Source organism: Magnolia sinica, chromosome 4 (assembly GCF_029962835.1).
Source record: "Magnolia sinica isolate HGM2019 chromosome 4, MsV1, whole genome shotgun sequence".
NCBI lineage: Eukaryota > Viridiplantae > Streptophyta > Magnoliopsida > Magnoliales > Magnoliaceae > Magnolia > Magnolia sinica.
In genome coordinates, this window is record NC_080576.1 from 18,382,905 (window position 1) to 18,406,781 (window position 23,877).

At 40.5% G+C, this 23,877-nt stretch overlaps 2 protein-coding genes across 2 annotated transcripts; one reads left to right on the plus strand and one right to left on the minus strand.

Annotated features, from left to right (window-relative positions):
* The first annotated feature begins 14,473 nt into the window (after positions 1-14,473).
* On the plus strand, positions 14,474-19,048 carry LOC131242649 (BTB/POZ domain-containing protein At4g08455). The gene is made up of 2 exons (XM_058241424.1): positions 14,474-14,975; positions 18,368-19,048. The coding sequence occupies exons 1-2, from the start codon at positions 14,655-14,657 to the stop codon at positions 18,815-18,817; spliced, it is 771 nt and encodes a 256-aa protein (XP_058097407.1). The 5' UTR covers positions 14,474-14,654; the 3' UTR covers positions 18,818-19,048.
* Positions 19,049-22,522: 3,474 nt separating this feature from the next.
* On the minus strand, positions 22,523-23,636 carry LOC131242650 (probable calcium-binding protein CML44). Its single transcript, XM_058241425.1, has one exon. The coding sequence runs from the start codon at positions 23,352-23,354 to the stop codon at positions 22,851-22,853; it is 504 nt and encodes a 167-aa protein (XP_058097408.1). The 5' UTR covers positions 23,355-23,636; the 3' UTR covers positions 22,523-22,850.
* Positions 23,637-23,877: the final 241 nt, after the last annotated feature.

The following is a 23,877-nucleotide window of genomic DNA, read 5'->3' on the forward strand; positions in this document are numbered from 1 at the left end:
TTCATGTGCCTTCATATCCAAGTATGTATATGTGTACTTTTAACGTCTTAATTGAAATTAGAGCACCCATAGATTTGAATTGCTCAGATCTTACCTGCTTATGTAATGTACGTGGAACTATGAAACTTGCGTCCCGGTGCATTGAATCATTCTACATTCGCATCATTCGCTGACTATTTCCTCTCTCATGCATGCCCAATGTTCACCTGCGACCCATTTCATTTTGACTTACTATCAACCTATGTATTTCCAAAATCTCTGTTTTTCTACTCTTACTGTAGCTAATTTTATGAAAAGTTACATGCAATGGTTTGGTTGAACATCCCTCATTCTATTTGTGCAATTGGAGTATGTAATTTAGTGATCCAAACCGTTGATATTATGAGATCTAGTCTGGATGGCTCAGAACATGTACCATAACACTGCACGCGTGCATGAACTCTTATTCTTAACAAGAGTGCCATATATATGGAAAAGGTTGTGCACATATATGCAGGGAAAAAGTACTTTGAGGTAAAACTCATGGGAAGCTTCCTATTAGGTTAACCTCCATGGCTCATCTTAAAGTGAGATGGAAATCTATCCTGCTAATCAAATGTATCCTTCAATGTTGAGCCATGGGCCTAAAAATCAGGCAAATCCATGACTTAGGTGATCTACACCACGGATAACAGTTGAGAGTTGATGCCCACCATAGGAACCTTTCTAATTGTATATAAGACCATGTGAGATGCTCTTTAGACATCCAGCCCATCAATTGTGTGTGTCCCACTTGCATGAGCTGCCACACCCAATTTTAGGGTATTCCAAAACTTATGTGGGCTCCACCAAGTGATTTTAGATGTTTTATGAATGATTTCATTATTTCAAATGGTGTGTACCAGCTAAGTTCTGAATATAAATGATTTTTGGCAGATCCTATTATCTGGAGGAGACCTACCAAATGCATGGCATGGATTTACATTACACATCATTGAGGCACCCACAGAGCTCAACCTCATGGAAAGCTCCATGAGATCCACCTTGTACCATTTACCATGTATGTGTGTATGCGCGCGCGCGTACATATACGTGTTGTGAAAAGTTACCACCCTCATGGGAGCTTCACATGAGGTCGAGCTATGTGGGCTCCACCGTGATGTTTATTGGACATCCACACCATGCATTTGGTGGATCACCTCTAGGTTACTGAATATGCTACAAATCAGCAGTATCAGGAACTCAAGTCAACCAAACCATCTAAAACGGCGTGAAGTCATGCCTAAAACCACTAAAGGCATTTGTTGGGCCCCACCTGAGTTTTGGATACGGCTGAAACTTAGTTTGACCCCTCATCCAAGAGGGAAACACATAATAAATGGGCTGTATGTCGGAATCACATCTCAGTGGGCCCTATAAATGATCATGAAAGTTTCAATGGATAGATATCCACTCTCAACTGTTGTTTATGGTGTGGCTCATCTAAGTAATATATTAGCCTAATTTTTAGGCCCACAAACCATCATGGAAGGGTGCATCTAACTGATAGGGTGGATGTCAACATAGATCATCATGGGCCCACAGAGCTCAACCTGATAGTACCTTTTTCCTGTAGAGAGAGATTCATACATATTTGCATACGTACCTTTTTCCTGTAGAGTTAGAACCGTTTTTTTTTTTTTTTTTCACACAACTCACGCTAGTGGGAATTTCACCACCTGTGGGTACTCGAACCCTTGACCGGGAGTTGAATCTCCCGAGAGTCCACCACCCCAGCAAGAGTAAGTATCCCATGATGATTTTATTGAGTTAGAGCCGTATTAAACCTGAACATTTTACTCTTATCCTTTTCATGATTGAGACAGCATAAAAGACGAACATTTCCTGAATTAAACACCAACATTCCATGTTCTGGAGATGCAATGCATAGCACCCTATAACTACTCAAAAACAAAACAAAATAAAAAAAAACCTACATAGTACATACATGCTTACCAAAATGGACTGTACACCCACTAATGCAAGATTGGCATGCCTAAGCCCTGACCTTAATTGGACTGAAATGATCCTGAGGCTACGATCAGCCCTATAAACACAAGAGAATGAAAAGGTGGGTCCCACATTGATGCACAATCTTGCCTGGCCTTCGGGTGGGGTCTCACTTTGTAGATATCTTACCGCGGATTCATATATTAGGTTGGACTGTCCATTTGTTTCTAATCAGTCGGCCCACTTTTCGGTAAGCATTGTCTGACCAGTCAAAGGATGGAGTAACAATGTATATTACTCAGGCAATAATAGAGGAACATTCACAACTCACACCATAAACAATTTCATGGGATAATATAACAATAGAGGCATATCACTTTACTATTTGTTCTGATACCATGTCAAACAACCACTTGATCTAAAAGCTCAACCCATTAAAAAATGGTGTGCATATTGAAGGAAATATAGTATTATCTTGTAAAGGCTCGAGCTTTTAGAACAACTATTTGATTGACATGATATTAGAGTGGATGTTCAAGTGTTCAAATCCGGGGAGTAACAAATATGCCTTCATTTATATATTCTCTTATTCCATTTGGTTCGAGCTTTCAAGCTTTTAGAGGAAGTGTTTGTTTGACAAACATAGCATACGGCACATGCTGGCTAGGACTCTCAACGGGCTGAGCCTAGGGTTGCCTTTGACTTGGATTTTGAATTGGATTTTGAACTGTTTTGGGCCAGGCCAGCAGGCTTAGGCTATTGAAAATTTTGTTTTTGCTAGGCCTGAGCCCAGCCTATTGACAGCCCTACATGTTGCTGCTTGAGTGGGATTAGCCTGTGCAGAACTAGGCCTGGATTTCAAGCCAGGGCCCAGTTCTTGTGCTGAGTTTATGGGCCAAGGCCCTGGCTATACAGGGTTACACCACCCCACCATCACAATAAAAATGAATGGATTGCACCTTCAAATCACTTGAAAGGTTATTTTGGCCATCATGCAATGGGCTTTCAAGCCCAATTCTTTCATAGCTAGATTAAAAATAAAATACCCAAAAACAAAAAAAGAAGAAGAAAGGTTTGTTTACCACCTTCCTTTTTTCTTATATACCAAAAGATTTCCTCCCTTTTCATTGTTACCGAATAATCCCTTTCTTTTTCCATTATAGTTATAAAAAATATATATGCTTAACTTCCATTAGATTTGACCATAAGAAATTTTTTACCGTTGAGTTTAACTATATATTGACCACATAAAATGCGACTTTTGCCTTTGACTTCGTAGAGATGTGAGAATCTCATTTTACCTCCATATCAACCCAACAAAGGTTATTCATGAAATTTGGATGGCTTTGATCTACCATTTGGACAGTTTATATTGAATGCCATGAATGGTCCACCAGTGTATGGTTTAGATAACTTGACCCTGTTGGGGCCCACATTACAAGTTATTTGGAACTCGGCTAAAATGAGAATTCAACTCATCTCTTTGAAGCGAAAGAAAAATTTTGTAATTTCATGTGGTCAAATTTAATAGTCGTCCTCTTACATCGTGTTTTCTTTTCTTTTTTTTTTTTACTGGCGTACGAAAAAGCCAATGGTTTATATATATGCCACCCTCTCTTTTATATATATATATAAGAGAGGATGGCATATGTCAAAAACTTTTTTTTTAAAAGCATATTGCTTCAACTCAAAACTATTATATATTGTTAAAAAAAATAATAATAAATGGGTCTATTTGGGCTTTAACAAGTGTTGGTGGGCTTGATTGCTCAAAAGTCAGAAGAGCCATCATGGGCTTGGGATGAGCTTGGGCCTCTCTCGTGAACAAATATCAACTCTCCCCAGCTAAGAAAAGCCTTAAATTAGTTTCCTATGTGGGCTCAAGCGAGATGATCCGCAGTCATGAAGGACTGTTGGGAGAAACCCTTTGTAGATTACATGATAATAGTCATCCTATTAAGGGTTTACAAAATTGATTTCTGAATCTTGAAAATCTTTAATAGGATGGATTTGATCATTCCAACTCAAAATGATTTAAGTTTTGCATCATCCATTCAAGGTGATTACATGTACAACCCTAGTGGACCACTACCATCCTTTGTGATCATAGGTGATCTTATCTAAGCCCCATACAAGAATTTGAAAGGAACTCTTCCGTGGTTCATCTATCACATAAGAGGGTGGGGACTGAACAGTACTTAGGCCTGGACTTTAGGCCCGTGGGTTAGGTTCTAAATTCCAATGCTGAGTAGTAAATGATTTGGGACTGAGTCATAGGTTATAAAAGCCCCGAAGAACAGCTTGAATCAACAAGTCATGTGTGTAATTCTAAGAGAAGTAGCCTTCAGGCCACAAATATAAGATATTTAGAGAATAAAATAAAAATAATTTATTGCTTTATAAGAGATTGAGAGAATAAAATAAAAGTAATTTATTGGTTTCTCAACAATATCTTCTTAAATTCTTTGTTTCTCTTATATCTACACTTTCTCTATTTATAACACTTAAAAATAGAAAATCAACTTGTACGCAAAATAAAAACTTGCCAAGAAAGTAAATAACATCTAACTTATTTTAGTTGTATCAAGACTTCGAAATCAAGTTTACTTTACTTTTAAGAGGCTCTCTTAAACTAGACTTTCTTTCATCCCCCTCATAGTCTTAAACCTGCGAAGATCTTTTATCTTCAATGCCTTTATAAAAATAGCCACCATTTGATCAGATCTACAAATTACTCAAACTCATCTCCTTTTCTTTCATGAGACTCCATATATAATGATACTTAGAGTCAATGTATTTGTTTGTTTCTATAGAATAGTGAATTCTTCATGTTCATGAAATCTTCAACTATTAGTGATCCTGTAAACTTGTCAGCTAGTTCATCTTTAAACTTGAAAAACATCAATGCTACATGTGTTGTTCAATTGCGACAACCATCATCATTGTTTGAATTGATGAGTGAATTATATCCATTGATTTTTTGTTAAACTTACATTATTTCAAAACTCAAACCTTAAATTCTTCATTTTGACCACCAACTTCATATGATAAGTATGTCCTTAATTCTCTTCGTTTTTATAAAATCAACTTTCTTGTATCTACGTTTACTTTCACATCTCCATGAATGGATTCTTGTGCAATTTTTAATTTTGATGAGAATAGGCATCAACCAAAAATCTGAATTTTGAATGTTTTAAGTAGTATAAAAACAGTTACAATAATGCAATATAAATACAATTACAATAATGCCATGTTCCTATACAGTTAGACTATGTTCCAATTAGGTTACAACAGTGCCCAAAATTGCTATATAGTTACGACAGTTCCCATGATCTCATATGGTTACAATAGTTACAGTAGTGCTCATGTTCACATATGCTCATGTTCACATATGATTACAAGTTATTTTTCTTATTACTTCTCTACAAAATGACAGGGATTGACATCAGTTCGGAAAAAAGAAAATTAAAAGTTACAGTTAGAAGACTCTTCATGAAGATGCTGATGGTGTAATTGATGAATGATAGTATTCGATGTATAAAGATTCATTAGTAACCAAACCACAAAAAAATGATAGTCCACCTCAATGCGATTTGTCCGCACATGAAAACTAAGTTGACAGCCATATTCATAGCACTAATATTATAACAGTGAATAAGTAAAGAGAGGTGAATAAAAATAGTAAGATCTACAATAATCATGATGGAATCAAACTAACTCTTCAATAAAAGATAGTTTGATCTATTAAGTTTTTGATTGGGATGAAACTAATAATATAAGAAAGGAATAAGAACAAAGAAAATATGACAATGAAAAAAGAAGAATAAAAAATAAATAAGAATAGAAAGAAAATGTAATACAAGAATTGAAACTGAATTAAGGAAGTGCAAGATGTAATTGATTTAATTAAAAAACAACTACACAATCATATAAAGAAATAGCCAGGGCTGAGTCGCTAGTGGCTGGTGCTTTGTGGGCCCATAATGTAAATATTTTATCCATGTTGTCCATCTATTTTTGATGCAGGGATAAACGTAATGAGGATAACTACTCCGAATCCACGGAACTTCTCTAGACTCCTCACAGAGACTTGTCGAATCGACGAGGAAAGAAAGCAGAAAATAGAAATAAATTATAAGAAATTCGAAATTGATTAATTCATGAATAAAAACGAGTTTACAACCCTTTAAATAGGAGTACCAAGCAATGGGAAAGAAATTAGAATCAAACTACAACTCAAACTCCTAGAATCCGCGACTTACTATAAATAGTAAACTTACTATTTATAGACGGTCGTAATGTCTACTAGTGCGCAAGGTTTTCGACCAAAAATAGTAAGTGTCCTATTTGGCTTCACCAAACTGTTCTCCTAATTATTCCAAGCTCTTTTCACTTTGGGCGCAACTCCTAAAGCCCGATGGATGAAGAGTTATAATCAAACTAAAACTTACTATTTATAGTAAAAATGAAATTAAAACAGGGAAACGACCGTCGATCCAGGGGTTTTTCACAATTTTGGGCTGCGCAACTTGGCGTAGCAAGGTTGGTTGGCTTCAGTAGCTCATTCTACCCCAAAATCATATATTTTACGTCAGATAACTCATTCCGGATTGCAAGATACGCCCGATTTAAGGTTCGATGGTTTAGATCACTTTTGTCGTCGACCGGGCCTTTTCTGATCCATCTTGGCCATGTAACTGTCCGCGACCTGCTCTACATTAGTCTCCTCCACTTCAAAAGAACTCGTCCTCGAGTTCTCGTCATGCTCCGGTTCATGATACTCGGTTAGGTCCGTGACATTGAAAGTCCCTGAGATTGTCATGTCATCTAGGAGATCAACAACATAAGCGTTGTCATTGATCTTTCGGATAATTGGTACCAGTCCAATCTTCTTATTTTTCAACTTGTTGTACGTCCCGGTCGGAAATCTCCCTTTGCGCAGATGGACCATAATGCGGTCGCCCACCTCAAACACTTTTTGTCGCCGATGCTTGTCCGCTTGTTCCTTGTACTTCTCGTTCGAGGCATGTAGCTTGGTCTGCACTTCTGCATGGATGCCCATGATCTTGTCTGCCATATGTTCTGCTACAATGCTCGTGCCTGGGTGCTTGGGCAGAGGGACCAAGTTAAGTGTGTGGCGAGGCACTCGTCCGTAGATAATTTGGAACGGTGATCTCCCTATCGAGCGGTTCACCATATTGTTGAATGCAAACTCTGCTTGAGACAAGGCCAAATCCTACCGCTTCGATTTTTCTCCTGAAATACAGCGAAGGAGGTTTCCCAACGTGCGATTCACAACTTCGGTTTGCCCATCAGTCTGTGGGTGGTAAGCACTACTAAATTGAAGTCGTGTATCGAATCGATTCCATAAAGTTCGCCAAAAGTGTCTAATGAACTTCGTGTCACGATCGGAAATAATGGTCTTGGGGACCCCATGTAGCCGTACGACCTCCCTGAAAAATAGATTCACCACATGTGTTGCATCGAGAGTCTTCTTGCATGGGATAAAGTGCGTCATCTTAGAGAAACGATCTACCACCACGAACACCGAATTCATGCCGCGTTGTGTTTGTGGGAGACCAAGCACGAAGTCCATTAATAAATCCTCTCAAGGACCGTTAGGCACAGGTAACGGGGTGTAGAGGCCCGTATTCTGAGATTATCCCTTGGAGGTCTAACAAACATGGTAACGTTGTACGGCTTTTCCCACATCGCGTACTAATTGCGGCCAGTAATACCGCTCTTCCACAAGAGCTCGCGTCTTGTCTCACCCCAGGTGTCTACCGAGGCCACATCCATGTAGCTCCTAGATAATCTTCTTCCTCAGAGAACTTTGGGGGATGCACAATTGATTCCCTTTGAAGAGAAAATCGTCCTATATATGAAGGTCACTAGGGTGACCTTCTTGGTACTTCATCCAAGAATCTTTGAAGTCCTCATCTTCGGTATACAGCTTCTTGAGACAGTTGAAGCCGACCACCTCGTTGCTCATCGTAACAAGTAGTCATGCACGACGGCTAAGTGTGTCAGCTACCTTGTTCTGCTGCACTGACTTGTGCTTCAAAACGAACGTGAATTCCTGTAAAAATGCAACCCATTAGCATGCACACGATTCACGTTAGTCTGACTATTAATAAACTTTAATGCTTGATGGTCAGTGTACAAAATAAACTCTTTTTGAATCAGATAATGCCGCCAATGTCGCAGCGCCTGAACAACTGCGTACAACTCAAGCTCAAAAGTCGACCACTTCTTTCGGGCTTCACTGAGCTTCTCGCTGTAGAAGGCTATCGGCCTGCCTTCCTGTGATAATACTCCTCCAATTTCGACGTATGAAGCGTCACACTCAACCTCAAACAATTTGTCTAAATTAGGAAGCACCAAAACTGGTGTTGTAGACAAACGATGCTTGATCTCATGAAAGCTCTTGTTAGCTTTATCGGTCCACTGGAACGGTCCTTTTTTCATGCAATCTGTTATAGGCGCGACTATGGTACTAAAATCTCGCACAAATCGACGACAAAAAGTCTCCAACCTGTGAAAACTCCTCACCTTATAAATGTTTGTCGGGATCGGCCATTCCCTAATAGCTCGCACTTTTTCATCGTCCACACGAATGCCTGTAAATGTTATAACAAATTCTAGAAACAACAGGCTGTCAGTTAAAAAACTACACTTCTTCAAGTTGAGGTACAACTTGTTAATTTGTAGGACCTGCAGCACCTGCCTGAGATGTTTCCTGTGCTCTGCCTTATCCTGGCTATATATCAATATGTCATCAAAATATACTACCATAAATCGGCCAGTGAACGGTTTTAGAACTTGATTCATCAAACGCATAAAAGTATTTGGTGCGTTCGATAGGTCGAAGGGCATGACCAGCTACTCATACAACCCTTCCTTGGTCTTGAATGCCGTTTTTCACTCATCACCGGGTAGAATACGAATCTGATGGTACCCGCTCCTTAGATCTAGTTTAAAGAACACCTTGGCCCCTTCTAACATATCGAGCATGCCGTCCAACCGTGGTATTGGGAACCGATATTTGATGGTAATTTTGTTGATTGCCCGGCTGTCGACACACATGTGTCAGCTTCCATCTTTTTTTTTGCGTTAATAATGCTGGTACGGCACATGGGCTCATACTCTCTCTCACGAGACCCTTACAGATCAATTCTTTCACTTGCCCCTGAAGTATCTCACACTCCTTTGGACTCATCCGATAATGAGGGCGGTTGGGCAGGCTAGCCCTAGGGACGAGGTCTATGTGATGTTGGATGTCTCTCATGGGGGACAATCCATCAGGTAAATCCTTAGGCCAGACTTCTTTGAATTCGTTTAGCAATAGTCTTAAACTTGGAGGGATGTTTAAGGGTTCCTCTTCCTCGTCCTTCACCACTACAGCGTATACCTCGCCGGTTTCCTTGGATTCTTCCATAAAATCTCGAATGGTCAAGAAGGAACTCTCCTCCACTTTAGAGGCTTCAGGGTGGTTCTCTGGTGCCATAGGGGTAAGGATTATTTTTCAACTATCCTTGACAAATACGTAAACATTATCTCGTCCCCGATGGGTCGCATCACGGTCCGACTGCCAGGGTCGACCAAGTAACATATGACAAGCTTCCATATCAACCATGTCACAAAGTATTTGATCTTTATAATTTTTGTCAATTGAAAACGAGATAGTGCATTGTTCAGTTACCTTGGTCTCATTCACATTTTTTATCCAGCCAATTGAGTACGGGGAAGGATGTTTCATCGTTGGTAGCCGCAACTTGTCCACCATCACTCTTAAGACGATATTTTCGCTAGTACCACTGTCTATGATTACATCACAGACCTTTCCATTAACAGTGTACCGAGTACGAAATATATTGTGTCGTTGTGGATGTAATTCCTTTCGTGTGGCATACAACAATCGCCTCACAACTAGAATTCGCCACGATCTTCGCCGCCATTTCATCGCCACCTGATATTTCTTCAGTGATTTGTTCATGTTCATCATAGCGATGGTCTTCTTCTGTAGCCTCATCTTCAGTGCCCCCTTCGTTTATAGTCAAGTGTGCTGCGGGACGTTGAGGACAAGTGTTTGATAAGTGGCTTGGTTGGCCACAACGGTAATAATTGTTCGACCTTGGCCGAGCATAAGGATTTGGAATCCTACTCGAACTCGCTGTTGTAGGTGTTGCACGTTGAGGCCTGGATGAGTCGCTCCCCGTATCACGGTTTGCGGTTGTAAGAAGTTGAGGTACTGGGTCTTTTCCTCGTGGCAGCACTGGATCCTGCGTGGGACCCATCATGGGGGGTCGAGTTGAAGGATATGAATGATCAGGAGCTCTTGCAAGTTGTGTTTCTGCCCTACCCGCCAATTGAACTGCTTCATCCACAGTCCCGACTGGGTACATCTGAACTCGGTCCTGAATTGTCGGTCGCAACCCACCTATAAATCGTGTCACCTTCTGTGACTCAGATTCTGACAGATCGTTTCATGTAGCCAGCCGTTGAAATTTTTCAGTGTAATCTGTGACTGTTCGATTTTCTTGCCTGCAATTTTGATATTGCTGGAATAATATCTGCTCATAATCACTGGGGAGAAATCGAGATCGAAGAAGATATCTCATCCGTGGCCATGTTGAGATGAGCGCCTTGTTCTGGCGGGCTCATGAGAGTTGTAATTGTTCCCACCATGCAGAAGCACCAGATTTTAATTTAAACGCTACCAATTTTACCCTTTTATGATCTGGCACGTCCATGTAATCAAAATATCTCTCTACTTCGGCTAGCCAATCGAGAAAATCTTCTATACGTAATAAACCGTTAAAACTAAGAATTCAGCCTTACCTCGATAGTGTATTTCAGTACGATCTAGATGATCACCTCCATGGATTGGTCGTCGGGCAAAACCCTCATTAAGGTCCTCGTTGCTAGAACTTGAATCATCTGGTGTAGCCCTACGGTTTGCCACTGGTAGTGCTCTACGAAAATCGGGGTTGCGTCATACAGCAACCATGGGTGGTGGAGCACCACCTAGGGCTCGGGGCGGGAGTAGCGCATCCGCAAGACGGTCGAGAGTTGCCTGCAGCCCTTGTATGGTCAACTGACTCTCCCGGTGGAAAGCTTTCATTCTTTCCGAAAGATAACGAATCCCTGTATCACCGTCCACAGGATTTTGATTCATACCTTCATTGTTTGCTATCAGCCCGAGGGGAATCCTCACTCTGATACCAATTGACACAGGGATGAACGTGATGAGGATAACTACTCCGAATCCACGGAGCTTCTCTGGACTCCTCACAGAGACTTCTCGAATCCACGAGGAAAGAAAGCAGAAAATAGAAATAAATTCTAAAAAATTCGAAATTGATTAATTCATAAATAAAAACGAGTTCACAACCCTTTAAATAGGGGTACCAAGCAATGGGAAAGAAATTAGAATCAAACTATAACTCAAACTCCTAGAATCCGCGACTTACTATAAATAGTAAACTTACTATTTATAGACGGTCGTGATGTCTACTAGTGCGCAAGGTTTTCGGCCAAAAATAGTAAGTGTCCTATTTGGCTTTACCAAACTGTTCTCCTAATTATTCTAAGCTCTTTTCACGTTGGGCGCAACTCCTAAAACCCAACGGATGAAGAGTTATAATCAAACTAAAACTTACTATTTATAGTAAAAACGAAATTAAAACAGGGAAACGACTATCGATTCAGGGGTTTTTCGCAATTCCGGGCTGCGCAACCCGGCATAGCAGGGTTGGTTGGCTTCAATAGCTCGTTCTACCCCAAAATCATATATTTTACGTCAGATAACTCATTCCGGATTGCAAGATACGCTCGATTTAAGGTTCGATGGTCTAGATCACTTTTGTAGTTGACCGGGCCTTTTCCGATCCATCTTGGCCATGTAACTGTCCGCGACCCGCTCTACATCAATTTTCCTATATCATTTTAATCATTTTATGTCAGGTGGACTGTACCATAGGAAATAATGGTGATTGAACGCGCTCACCATTAAAAACTTCTTGGTGGCCACAAAAGTTAAAAATCAAGCTCATTTTTGTTTTTCCTTTCATTCATCTAGGTTTATGCCATCTAGCTAATAGGTTAGATGGAAAATAAATATTACAGCAGCATGGAATAATCTGAAAAAATGTGGAGGATATGTATAAAACACATTTATGATGGTAGGTTCCATGGGGCACCGAATGGTAGCCACCTCGCTACTGGACGTGTCCCTAGGTAATTCACGGACGTGAATTGCGCGGGAACAATGTTAAGTAGCGAGGCGGCTATGGACAGTGCTATGTGATATATATTTGTTTTGTCCAAGTTGTTTATTTATTTTTGCAGGTTAATACGGAGCATAAGTTTAAAAATAACAAAGATCTAAATCCCAAGTGGACTACACCATAAGAAAATATTAAAGATTGGATGCCCACCGATAAAAACTTCCTAAGACTCAATGCAATGCATGTTGATTAGGTCAAGCACAGATGAAGAGAAAACTCAAATATCTAATTAATCCAAAACTATTGTCGACCCTGAGAAGTTTTTAACGGTGATTGTTCAAACACCGCTCTTTCCTACGGCGTGTTGTCCTTATGAGATTTGGATCCGTCTCATTTTTTTTGGCTCAACGCATGAAGTAGACGGATTACGTAGATAGGACACATACATCATAATGGTCCCACATAGCACTGTCACTATCCAACTCGCTACTGACAGCTGTCATATGCAAACCGCGTCCGTAATTCGCGTCCCCCGGTGTCATGATGCCCAAGCAGCTCAACAAATGTCGCTCACGCAACTTACACCAACCTTTGGTCCTGGGTCGGGAGCGGATTATGTGAGACTCCGGATACACCATGTGCGTCAGACGCCTGACCGTGGGACTCACAGTGATGTATGTGCTTTAAATCCACACCGTCCAACGGTTTTAAAAGCTTACTTTAGGGTATGATCACAAAAATAAAACAGATCCAAACCCTACGTGGACCATACGACATAAACAGTAGTGATTGAATCCCACTATTAAAAACTTTATAGCGGCCACCGGAATGTTTATTTTCCATCCAACCTGTTGATAAGGTTAAAAAGATTTGGACGAAAAGACCATGCAAACATCAGATTAATGCAAAACATTTGTGGCCCACGAGAAATTTTTAATGGTTGATTACCACTGTTTCTGTATTATGGTCCACCTGAGATTTTTATCTACTTCTTTTTAGGATCATACCTAAAGTGAGCTTTCAATGCGGATGGACGGCGTGGATGAAGTCACATACATAACAGAAGGCTCCACAATCAGGGTCCCAACCACCTCGTGGATCCGGGTCTCACCTAATCCGCTCCCCCCTGGTACATGGAAACGGATTGGCTACTCCCCCTGCCACCAGCCCCGTGGCTGATGGTCGGTGCTTTGTGGGCCCAACATGATGTATGTGTTTAATCCATTCTGTTCATCCATTTTTAAAGATCATTTTGATTCTTGATGCCAAAAATGAGAAAGATATAAGTCTTAGCTAGACCACACAACATGAAAACAAATTTATTGGATATCCACCATTAAAATCCTCCTAAGGCCTATTGTACTGTTATTTGACATCCAATCTGTTGATTAGATCATACAGGCCCAGATTAAGGGAAAAAAACAAAAATCAGCTTGATCCAAAACTTTTATGGCCCCCAAAATGTTTTTAATAGTCGATGCTCATTTAACATTGTTTCCTGTAATGTGGTCCACTTGAGATTGAGATATACCTCATCTTTGGTCTCGTACCTTAAAATGATCTTTAAAAATATATGGACGGCTTGGATTAAACAAATACATCATGATGGGGCCCACAGAGCACCGACCACGAGCCATTGGCTGGTGTCAGGGGGAGTAGCCAATCCGTTTCCTGCAAAGCATACACAGAAATTTTCAGTTTGCACCATGCTCCGGTGATCCAGGCCGCATACCCTCAAAAATCTCCCCGGCTAGATTATCCTAACCGTTTGCAAACAACAAATGAAAAGGTTATGATTGCTCTGTTGAGGACATTTCATAGGCTGGTACATCCACCATACGCCCATACATCCAACGGTCTCGTGCCTCGGGCACCGAATTATGGGCCCCTCTTGTACAAACTGAAAACCCGAGAGTGCACGTTATCGGGCCTGGGCGAGTGAGATGGAGATGGGGCCTCAATTCGCACGTGTGAAAGATCCGTGACTCTGTTACCAACCCGGCCCACTCATCAGGTTGGAGACAATCGTATGTTCATTGTGGATCTTTGATCATTCATTTCCAGCCGTCCATTCTCCTCGACCAATTGAGGCCTCTTGATGATTGGACTCTCCCAATAATTGTGCAACAACATTCCACAAGTGGTCCCCACTTAGTGAAAGTTCCGGATCTCTCACACGAGTGCCATCCTCGCACCTGTGAGTTCGAGCCCCATTAACTATCTCGCTCGGCCGAATTCCGTTAAACTGGGAATCTGATATTTAGACACCCTTTCCCACACTCGCGTTTCCGGTTGAGAAATTGCATGTATGAAAAATCAGGGGCATAAATGTCATTTACCAAACCACAAGTGATTTACATTTTCTGAAAGGGGATCTCGTGTCGTGTCGCTTCTCCGCGCAGCGCCGATCATTCCTGTTCTCCCTCTTTCTCTCATCTCCATCTGGAATGGTCTGTGATGATGTCCGCGAGGAGGGATAGAGCCGGCACGCCCCGTTACTCGGCCAGCATGCGTTGTATATCTTGTCGAGAGGTGTACGAGGCGTGCGACGCCGGCACTTGCAAGGAGTGCTACGAGGAAGCCAGCGAGACGGAGGAGGAGCTGAAACGCGAGATCGAAGACCTCAAATCCAAGGTTGCCTTCCTCAGGATCTGTTCTCCTCTCGATCCTCACAACCGCTCCTCCCCGTCTTCTTCTTTCACCGATATCGTTCTCGAGGCCTCCGATGATGATTGCGGTACCGGTGCACCTGCTGTCCGGGCCCACAAAGCCATCCTGGTGAGTAATTAAGATGCCCTTAAGGTGTTTGATCTTTTGTCCCAGTGAATTTGTTGTGTAATTAAGCTTTCTTGTTATGATACGTTGGATGTGTTTGATCTTTGATCGCATTGGAGTCATTTTGCTATCTTTATGTTGGGTATTAAAGGTTCTTGTGAAAAGAGGAATTGGGGTTTTCTTGGTATTACTGTCCATTTCGGAAGAATGCAAAACGAAAATCTCTAATATCTATAACTTGGTGAGTATCATTGGAATTTTTTTGTTTCTTGAAGATGTGTTGTGGGATCGCAAAATAGTTAGTATTAAGATTAGTGCTGTGTATTTGGGATTCAACTCTTTTGATCAACGTGCGAATTTTTGCCTTCTAGTTCAATTTAGTGTGGTTATAAAAAGAAAAAGGAAATGCATGTAATGAGAGAAGCAAATTGGATTTACAAGGTCGGTGATCTGTGCAGTTCTAAAGCGATTGTTGCGGTGCAATCTGCTTCCATATATTTCTATCCTTTTTTGCACTACTCAAGTTTCTTACCGTATATTAGGATTACAATTGTCGCGAGCATGGTTCATGTAGTGGTAGGGCATGGGATAGTGGTGTGAGAGGGGAGAATGGTTTGGAACCCTGCATTGAGGACGAACGTAGAGGAAATAGGTTTTCTTGTAAAGCTTTTTTGAGTAGGCTTAGATGTGTTTTAAATTCCTAGGATAGAAGTGAATAAAACAGTGAGCGTGGTTTGGTCGTGGCGTGCTTTCTTGTCAATCATTTTTTGGCCACTTCTTTACATGGTAGTGAAACCTTCTCCCCATTCACTCAGTAACATGCACAGCTATTCCTCAAAGAGCCGAGGTCTTTTATGGGATGCATCGCCAAAGAACTTTCAAATTACAATTGCCTAAATAATAGGAAGATCTAGTGAGCAATTATGTTTTTCATTTTGTAGGAAAGAGGAACTGGCGAACCATCTTTACATCCATTGCAAAGCGGGTCAATGTATTTGTTTTTTCTCGATGTCTTTGGGGTTGGGTGTTTGTGTGAAGATTCAAAGAAGAGATAGAAAGCTGGGTGAGTGATCCCTTTTGAAGATGGCTGGTGTATTTGTTGAAGAATTATCCAAATTTGTCTTACGTTTGGAAGAGAGAAGAGGAAGGATTTTATTGGGAAGGGTCCTCCCTTTTGAAGGTATTGGAAAGGACTAAGGTTTCCACCAATAGTTGGACTATGAATTTATGATGGCATAGGTGTTTCGGAGTATGTCTATGTGTGCAGTGACTCACAGTTGGAGGTTAGTGGAATGAAGAATAAGGATCTCCAAGCCGGCGGTTTTGTGGTAAAAATTGTGATGCACTACTTTTAAACTTTGATGGGAGCTCTTCATGTAATCAGGTTTACCTGAACTAGAGATGTGCAAAAAACTATGGGGTTATCAAATTGTTGTTTCTTGCAGCAATTGGAGAGAAGGAATTAAATGAAGGTGAGGCAAAAACTCTCCTTCTTTTTCTTTTTTCTTTTTTACTTTTTCTTTTTTTTCCCTTTTTTCCTTTCTTCTTCTTTTTGCAGAAAGGTGCAAAAACTCTCCTTTGAGGTCATTGATACAAAAAAAAAAAGAGCTCTCCTTCAAGGTCTCGTTATCTTTCATCATTTTTTTTTACAAAGAGCTTAGGGTTGAGGGGGACTCTTTCCATGTAATTTCATGGGCTTCAGGGAATCTTGTGGGTTGTGATTGGAGATTAGCCAACATCTTTTTTTCTTTTTCTTTTTCAGGAAATGGTAAATGAAATTATTAAAGAAAGAGGAAAAAACTAAAATTACAATCATTATAGGGATAACAATGAACGATGCTGAGTGACTCTATTGCCAATCCCTCGTTGGCTAGAGAAATGGCTATGACATTGGCATCCTGGTAAATGAGAATGTAATGCAAGTGTTGCTACATCGCTTCTTATCTCAGAAATAGAAGACAACAATTCCCATGGGCCTGGCAACTTTGGAGAACACCTGCTTGACAGTGATACAAGAGTTCCCTTCAATCACCGGCAGATCATTAAATTGTGCTGAAATGATGTGCAAACCCTCCCCAAAGCGGCAGGGTTCCTGCTTCACCTGAACCCATGGCACCTCAATGCCAGAGTAATTATGCACAGACCCTCCCCTTTCTGTTTTGTGCCACTTCTCTGACATCATTGACGTGATTTGGGTTCTCTATAGATAGATGTAGTGTGGTGGAGGATGATCCAGTGAAGGAAGGGGTTTCTAGTGGTTCATTTGCATTGGACAATCTTTGCCCCTCCTTTGATGTAGTCTTTTCCTTCTCAAGAAATCTATTATTCGTAAGAAAGATGCGTGCAGTTATCTCAGTTTTCACTCAAGCATCTCTTTCTATTTTTTGAATTGCAGCTGGATCATGCTACTTCAAATGGCAATCTTGGATGGTGTAAGCTTTCAGATAGCATGGCATTTCGTTTTTGTAGCATAAACATTTCTGCAAAATAACTCTAAAAAAACATCTCTGTAAAATCTGTTATGCCTTTGTAGCATGAGACGTTTTTCTACCACAATATTTGGTTCGCTATTATACTATTAAGAGCCAATTGAAATTCCAGAAAACCTTGAACTCAGAAGAATCATGATCATCATTCCAACCTGCTAAATCTTTGTCTAGTATGAAACCATCAGAGGCTACATTTCATCAATTTTTGCATGAAGAAGGCTAAATATGTAGGTCTCTGCATGAAAGTTTTATGCAGTTCCATTCGCACAGTACACGTGGCAAACATTTCTAGTGGTGGGGACTGTTGATACACCAGGTGGATGGAATGTAGGACAAAATTGCAGCAATTGGATGGCTCTGCCCATCCTATTGCTGTGAATTTTGCTGGTTGAATGTGTACTTCTGCTCCAACCATTCCACTGATCAGATGGCTGCCACATGACCCTTGATTTTTGGGATTATTTATTTATTTATTTTTATTTTTTTTTGAAAGATGACAATATTTTTAAAACCAAAAGCTAAAGGATAAACCTGATATAAGATGGCTCAAAACAACCCTTGTTTTTTGGACATTTCTATACACATGATGGCCCTCAGAACAAGAGTACCAATTCCCTGATGTGTTTGCCACATGTACCATGAGGAGGGAGCTGTGTGGAAATTTGATGCAGCGCCCTGCATTAATGCATTCCTATTGTTGCATTTATGAACTTTGGATGTTTGCATCCCTTGTTTTACTTGAGATGGAACAGATTCTACTCTGGCATACTTGAATACTAGCATTCCTGCTTGTTGATATTCACCCTGCTCCTTTTCTTTTCCCACTGAAAGTATCGTCAATTGGAATTTAATTGAATTGGGTCATTTGCAATTTCTGTTATTCACCTTTTTTCTATTTCTTGCCAGATAAGCAAATCTCCAGTTTTTAAAGCAATGCTGGAGAATGAGATGGAGGAGAGCAGGAGTGGCACCATTAAGATAAGTGATGTATCATACGATGTTCTTCGCTCCTTTGTACACTACTTGTATACAGCAGAAGTGTTCCTCGATGAGCAGATGGCCTGTGAACTCCTGGTATTGGCAGAGAAGTACCAGGTGAAGCATCTCAAAGCCTTCTGCGAGAAGTTCATAACATCCAAGGTGAACAACGACAATGCGGTCATGAGTTTTGCCTTTGCACATCGTCACAATGCGAAGAACCTTCTTGAAGCTGCTCTATCATTGATCACAGACAACATGGACACACTAACGGAAAGAGATGAGTATAAGGAGCTTGTGGAAACGGACCCACGCCTGGTGGTCGAGATATATGAAGCCTATCTTGCCAAGCAGGTCAACACAGCTGCCAAAGATTAGTTGGTGGTCATTGCAGTACCGGTGGCCCAACAGCACCATCCTTCAGTGCAAAAGGAAAGAATAATGTAGATTTGCTTTTTTGTTTTTCTCTTTTTGAATTTCTCCTTCTTTCTTTGGTTTTCAAATTCTCTCTGAACAAAAGAAAAGAATTCCAAAAACTTCTCGTGTAAACACTCAAATCATGCCTTCATCAATAGTTTTCTCTCTAGATACAACGGTTGCTTGCTTCTATTCCATACAGTGTGTTTTGTTGTTGTTGCTGTTGTTAGATGACAAAATGTTCATTTAACCATGAACTGCTTCTTGGAAGTTGTCACCCATAGCATTCAAAGTAGGGATGCCTTGGAAGTTTCCAACCCTTCATCTTGGCTTCGTAGCAACTCAAGGACCTCGCTATGCATGAAGGACAGTGTCTGTTTATTGGAATTTATGGTGTCTGGCTGATTCTGGCAGTTAAATTGCCTACGATGATGCGGGTTCAAAGTAATGAAGAACTTTCTCTTACTCCGAATATATGATCTATAACTGGGGTTGGATCCTGCTTTAAATAAGGCCATTGCCACAAAACCTATAATGTACCAAAAGGACCAAAGAAGAATAAAGAAGGAAATATTTTCATCTCGACCTGAAGGATGTCATTGGTTCTTCTGAAAGCAAAAGCCACGTAACCAATCACATTAGAATGGTCGATATGATGGATTGTGCTGAGCCCTTGAATGTGGATCTTCATAATGCTGCTGCTGAACAGGCTTTAGACCTGGATCTTTTGAATCAGGCACCACCTATCGCTGCTTTCTTTGTGATTGAATTGTGAGACTGTTGCGACCCATAAGGCAAACTAGCAAATAACAATAGCACTACTTGAATAATAAAGGAACCCTAATACTCTGGGAATAAAGCCATCTCTACCTCCCCATGTCAAATCCCACAAGCCTCTTATCCATTCACATTCCATCACAATGATGGAGCTACTCAAAATAGAAACACTCACATTGGGTTAGTTCCAAGGATAATCAGGTTAAATTGATGACCCACACCACATCAAGGTGGCATTCTATTGCTGAATTATATCCCTTAACTACCCGTTTCCATTAATAAAGCTGACTAATACCAAGGCAGCAGGTTGAAGGTTGGAAACTGAACCCCAATATTCCAATGTTCCAAAAAAAACCTGGAACCCCTGAGCATATAAAAGAGTCCTTGCAGCCCCCAGTCGGGCCACTGGGCTATGGCTGATCCCAACCTATTGCCACTTCTAGTCGTAAGACTGGGTGTGGGTGATTGTTTTCTCTTTCAAAAAAATAATCTGACCTTTGGAAAGGCCTACCAGAAGAACAGATAAAAACAGCCATCTTCAACACAGTGTGCTCCAGTTTTAGATGGATTCCACATAGAACTTTTGCCTACAGTTGCGGAGAAACCATAAAAGCAGGCCTTTAAGGAAGCCACTCAAGAATTCTCCGGAACTGGGCTTGTCCTCCACGAGATGAATGCTCACTCACAAGAATCTTGTCTCAGCCTGAAATCTCACAGGCACATAGCCCTTCAGTTATTGCCTTATGTGATTTTCATTTAAAGTCCCTGTGAAGATTACAGCTCAGAGCATAGCAGTTAATTGTCTCACAAGAAAGAAGCAGATGGCCTTCACCTATCTCAGTTCTAATAAAAGAAGCGGTCGGCAGAGGAATAGCGGCCATCCTCTGCAATCTTCCTTCTCTTCGAAGCTCAAGATTAATATTTTTTCCCTTCATTCTTTGAAGGCTCTTTGAAATGCTTAAAGCAGAGTTACTGATAGATAGTAATTTGAAGTCGATGGAGCAAACAACTGCAAGCAGGCATTTCAGGGTCTTTGCTGCTCTCTTCTTCCAAAGTAACATCTGAGATTGAAATGCTGTTTTTGTCCCACTACTCCTAGATCTTTGAAATCCATCATGGGAAATTTTAGAGAATCCTCCCGATATTTGGACTGGAATAGAAATCATGAGATCACAAATGCATAAATAGCGGAAGGAAGTTGACCATTATCAACCCAATGGCTTGATTTGGTGACTGTCGGAAGAAAAGAAAAGAAAAATTCAATAGCTCTGTTTACTGATTTTCTTGAGTTTTGGTGGGTTTTTTCTTCTGTTGTCAAATTAATTTAAAGAGAGAATCAGGTGCAGAACACTCCACACTGAAATATGGTGTGATTCATTTTTCCATAGCCATCCAATCTGTTGATGGTAGGATCCACTGCCTGGCAACTAATCAATCTTTGATTCTGAAATGTGACACTGTAATTCTGCCAGTCCATGCCATGGGTGCCATTATGGATCAGATGCAGCCCAAAAATCACATTAAGATCCTGTCTAATGGTGAGTGAATGGACAGTTAAAGAAAGGTGATTGTCCACACTCGCTGGTTCACTGGGTAACTAATATTGTCAAATTGTTGTGATTTTAGGCTAACCTGTAGGTGGACCATCTGAATCACGAGCTATGCAGCATCTGATGTATGGCAGAGATTCATCATCATTGTAGCTCTTGCCCCACACTTTTCGAGGTTTGAAGTATCATCTGAAACCAAAAACCGATACATATGAATCGATATGTATTGATTTTGGTGCCTAACAATATTGATGAGTTGCACAAATATGGGATATTTGAGGGAGAAGTATTTAACATGTCTGGTTGTTTTTTCTGGGTGTTATGGACTGTATCTTGTGCAAAACTGTATTGTCTGATTTGCGTCAGGCATCAGTCATGGATGACAATATACCCGACAATATTAACCCTTGATCCTTTTGGGATCAGGGATCTAAGAATCCCATTACACCAATGGAAATTTTCAACATGAAGTCTCATGATTGCTTTGCAAAACATATATGATTGACTTTGGAACCTGATATCAGCCATCCTTTAGCCAGGCTTGGACTAGACAAAGCACTCAAATAGGTCAGGTGGTGGGTATGCCAGTGATGTTCACTCTATAAATCAGTAATTTTCCATAAATAGATAAATAAATAAAAAAGGGAAAAAAAAAAAAAAAAACCATATAAGCATTAAGCGTAAAACCAGACCTAAGAAAAAACTATTCAAAAGAATTCATTTTTAAAAAAAAAAATCATAAACTCCCCGCGTTTGGCATGTGCAATTTACACATGTTTCCATCTGTGGCTGCAGAAAAGGTAGACGAGATAACAGTATGTGAGTGCCATTATATCTCATTTACAAATTGAGGCAGAAAACTTGGGTGAAATAATAATTAACCGTATGTGCCATCCTACCAACATTTTAGATTCCAAAATCCATTAATGGGGGGACATCCAAACAAGAGAGAACATTATAAAACCTTTAAAAAAAACTAAGAAAAAGAAGAAAGAAAGTGGAAAATCCTTTGCACTATAAAAATAGTTCTTGAATAATAAACATAGTTCGAAATTAAAAAACTCGACTTGCCAATCAGATGGGTCTATCAACTCAAAGGCTCAAACCTGTTTGAAATAATCAAATTAATTTTATTAATCTTTGTTCCTTAGCCATGATGATGAGTACAAAATTTATGCCTACTTTTAAATCTTAAAAAAGAAAATAAAATTATAGCACAAGCAAATCAGCTCGAAATCTCATCAAGTCGACTTGGTTGTAGTCAATCCACCAAGTTTTAGAACTACCATACAAATAACACAAAATATGAGGAAAAAAAAAAATAATAAAATTAACGTGATGGGGTAACAACAGAATTATATTCTATTATGGAGAAACACCTAATTGAAGTTAATCAACTCCATAATACATTTCAGATAGATAATGGCTTCTCCACAGAATCCCATAATGCATCGGAGACCGGCTAATTCAAGGTACTTTCTTAAAGTTGGCACATGATTTAGATGCTTCTTGAGGATTTGAAAGTCATGTAATGGCCTCAATCCTACTTCAACTAGGAAAGAGAAACTCTACAACTCATTAACAAGAGTTCAATTGTTAATTAGGCCATTAAAGAAGAATCAAATTCACTTATAAACATTCAAATCTATCACCCATTTCTCAGAATCTCAACTTATTGTGAGTAACATCATGTTCTTGAATTCATTGAAGTCGAGCTGCCCATCTGAGTTCATATCGAACTCGCTGATCATCCTCGTGCAATCGCTACTCGTCTCCTCCAACAGCCCGAGGCTGGCGAGAACGTTCTGCAACTCACTGCTCGTGATGAATCCATCATTGTTCTGGTCGAACACCTTGAACGCCTCGATGAGATCGGTCTCATCGTCATTGTTGTCGTTGCTGCAACTCTCTCGTGTTGATATGGACTCGTAGAAGAAGATGAACTGTTGCAAGTTCAAGCTGGTGCGGCCGATGGTCGATTCAAGTTCATCTAAGCCGGTCGAGACTCCGACCTTGTGGAGTAACCAGCTCAGCTCCCAGACGTCCACATGGCCATCACCATCGTGATCAAGGGTCAGGAAGATCCTATGTAGATCAGATGAATGAAGAGCGGACATTGTTTCGAGCAATGGGTATGGGTGCAGAACATGCTCGTGTATATATAGATACATGAGATTGGTTCCTCGGACCCGGATTCCCTGCGACCCCGATCGCACAAAGTTCCTGAAGTCAGAAGCTAGGTGAGGTCCACCTTAGACGTTTTTGAGAAATCTACCCTGTTCATCCGTTTTTCCAGATCATGATAGGACATGAGCCAAAAAATGAGCCAGACCCAAAACTCGAGTGGGTCACACGACAGGGAAAAGTGGAGATTGAACCCCCACCGTTGAAACATTCGTGTGGCTACAAAAGTTTACTATCAAGCTACTATTTTTTGGTTTCAGTTCATCCCAGTGTGAATGACCTTATGAACGGTTTGGATTGCATATAAACATCACAGTTGACCTTAAGAATGTTTCCACGGTAGGTATTTCCCTTCCCACTTTTTCCTACTGTGTGGCCCACTCGAGTTTTGGATCTGCCTCATGTTTTGGATCTTATCCTAGCCTGAGCTGGAAAAACGGATGGACGTGGTGGATTTCTCACAAACGTAACGGTTGGCCCTACCTAGCTTCCGACCGCAGGAACATCCTG

Coding starts and splice junctions, on each gene's coding strand:
- LOC131242649 (XM_058241424.1), top strand. CDS start 14,655: ATGATGTCCGCGAGGAGGGATAGAGCCGGCACGCCCCGTTACTCGGCC. Junction 14,976..18,367: donor GGGCCCACAAAGCCATCCTG/GTGAGTAATTAA, acceptor ATTTCTTGCCAG/ATAAGCAAATCTCCAGTTTT.
- LOC131242650 (XM_058241425.1), bottom strand. CDS start 23,354: ATGTATCTATATATACACGAGCATGTTCTGCACCCATACCCATTGCTC.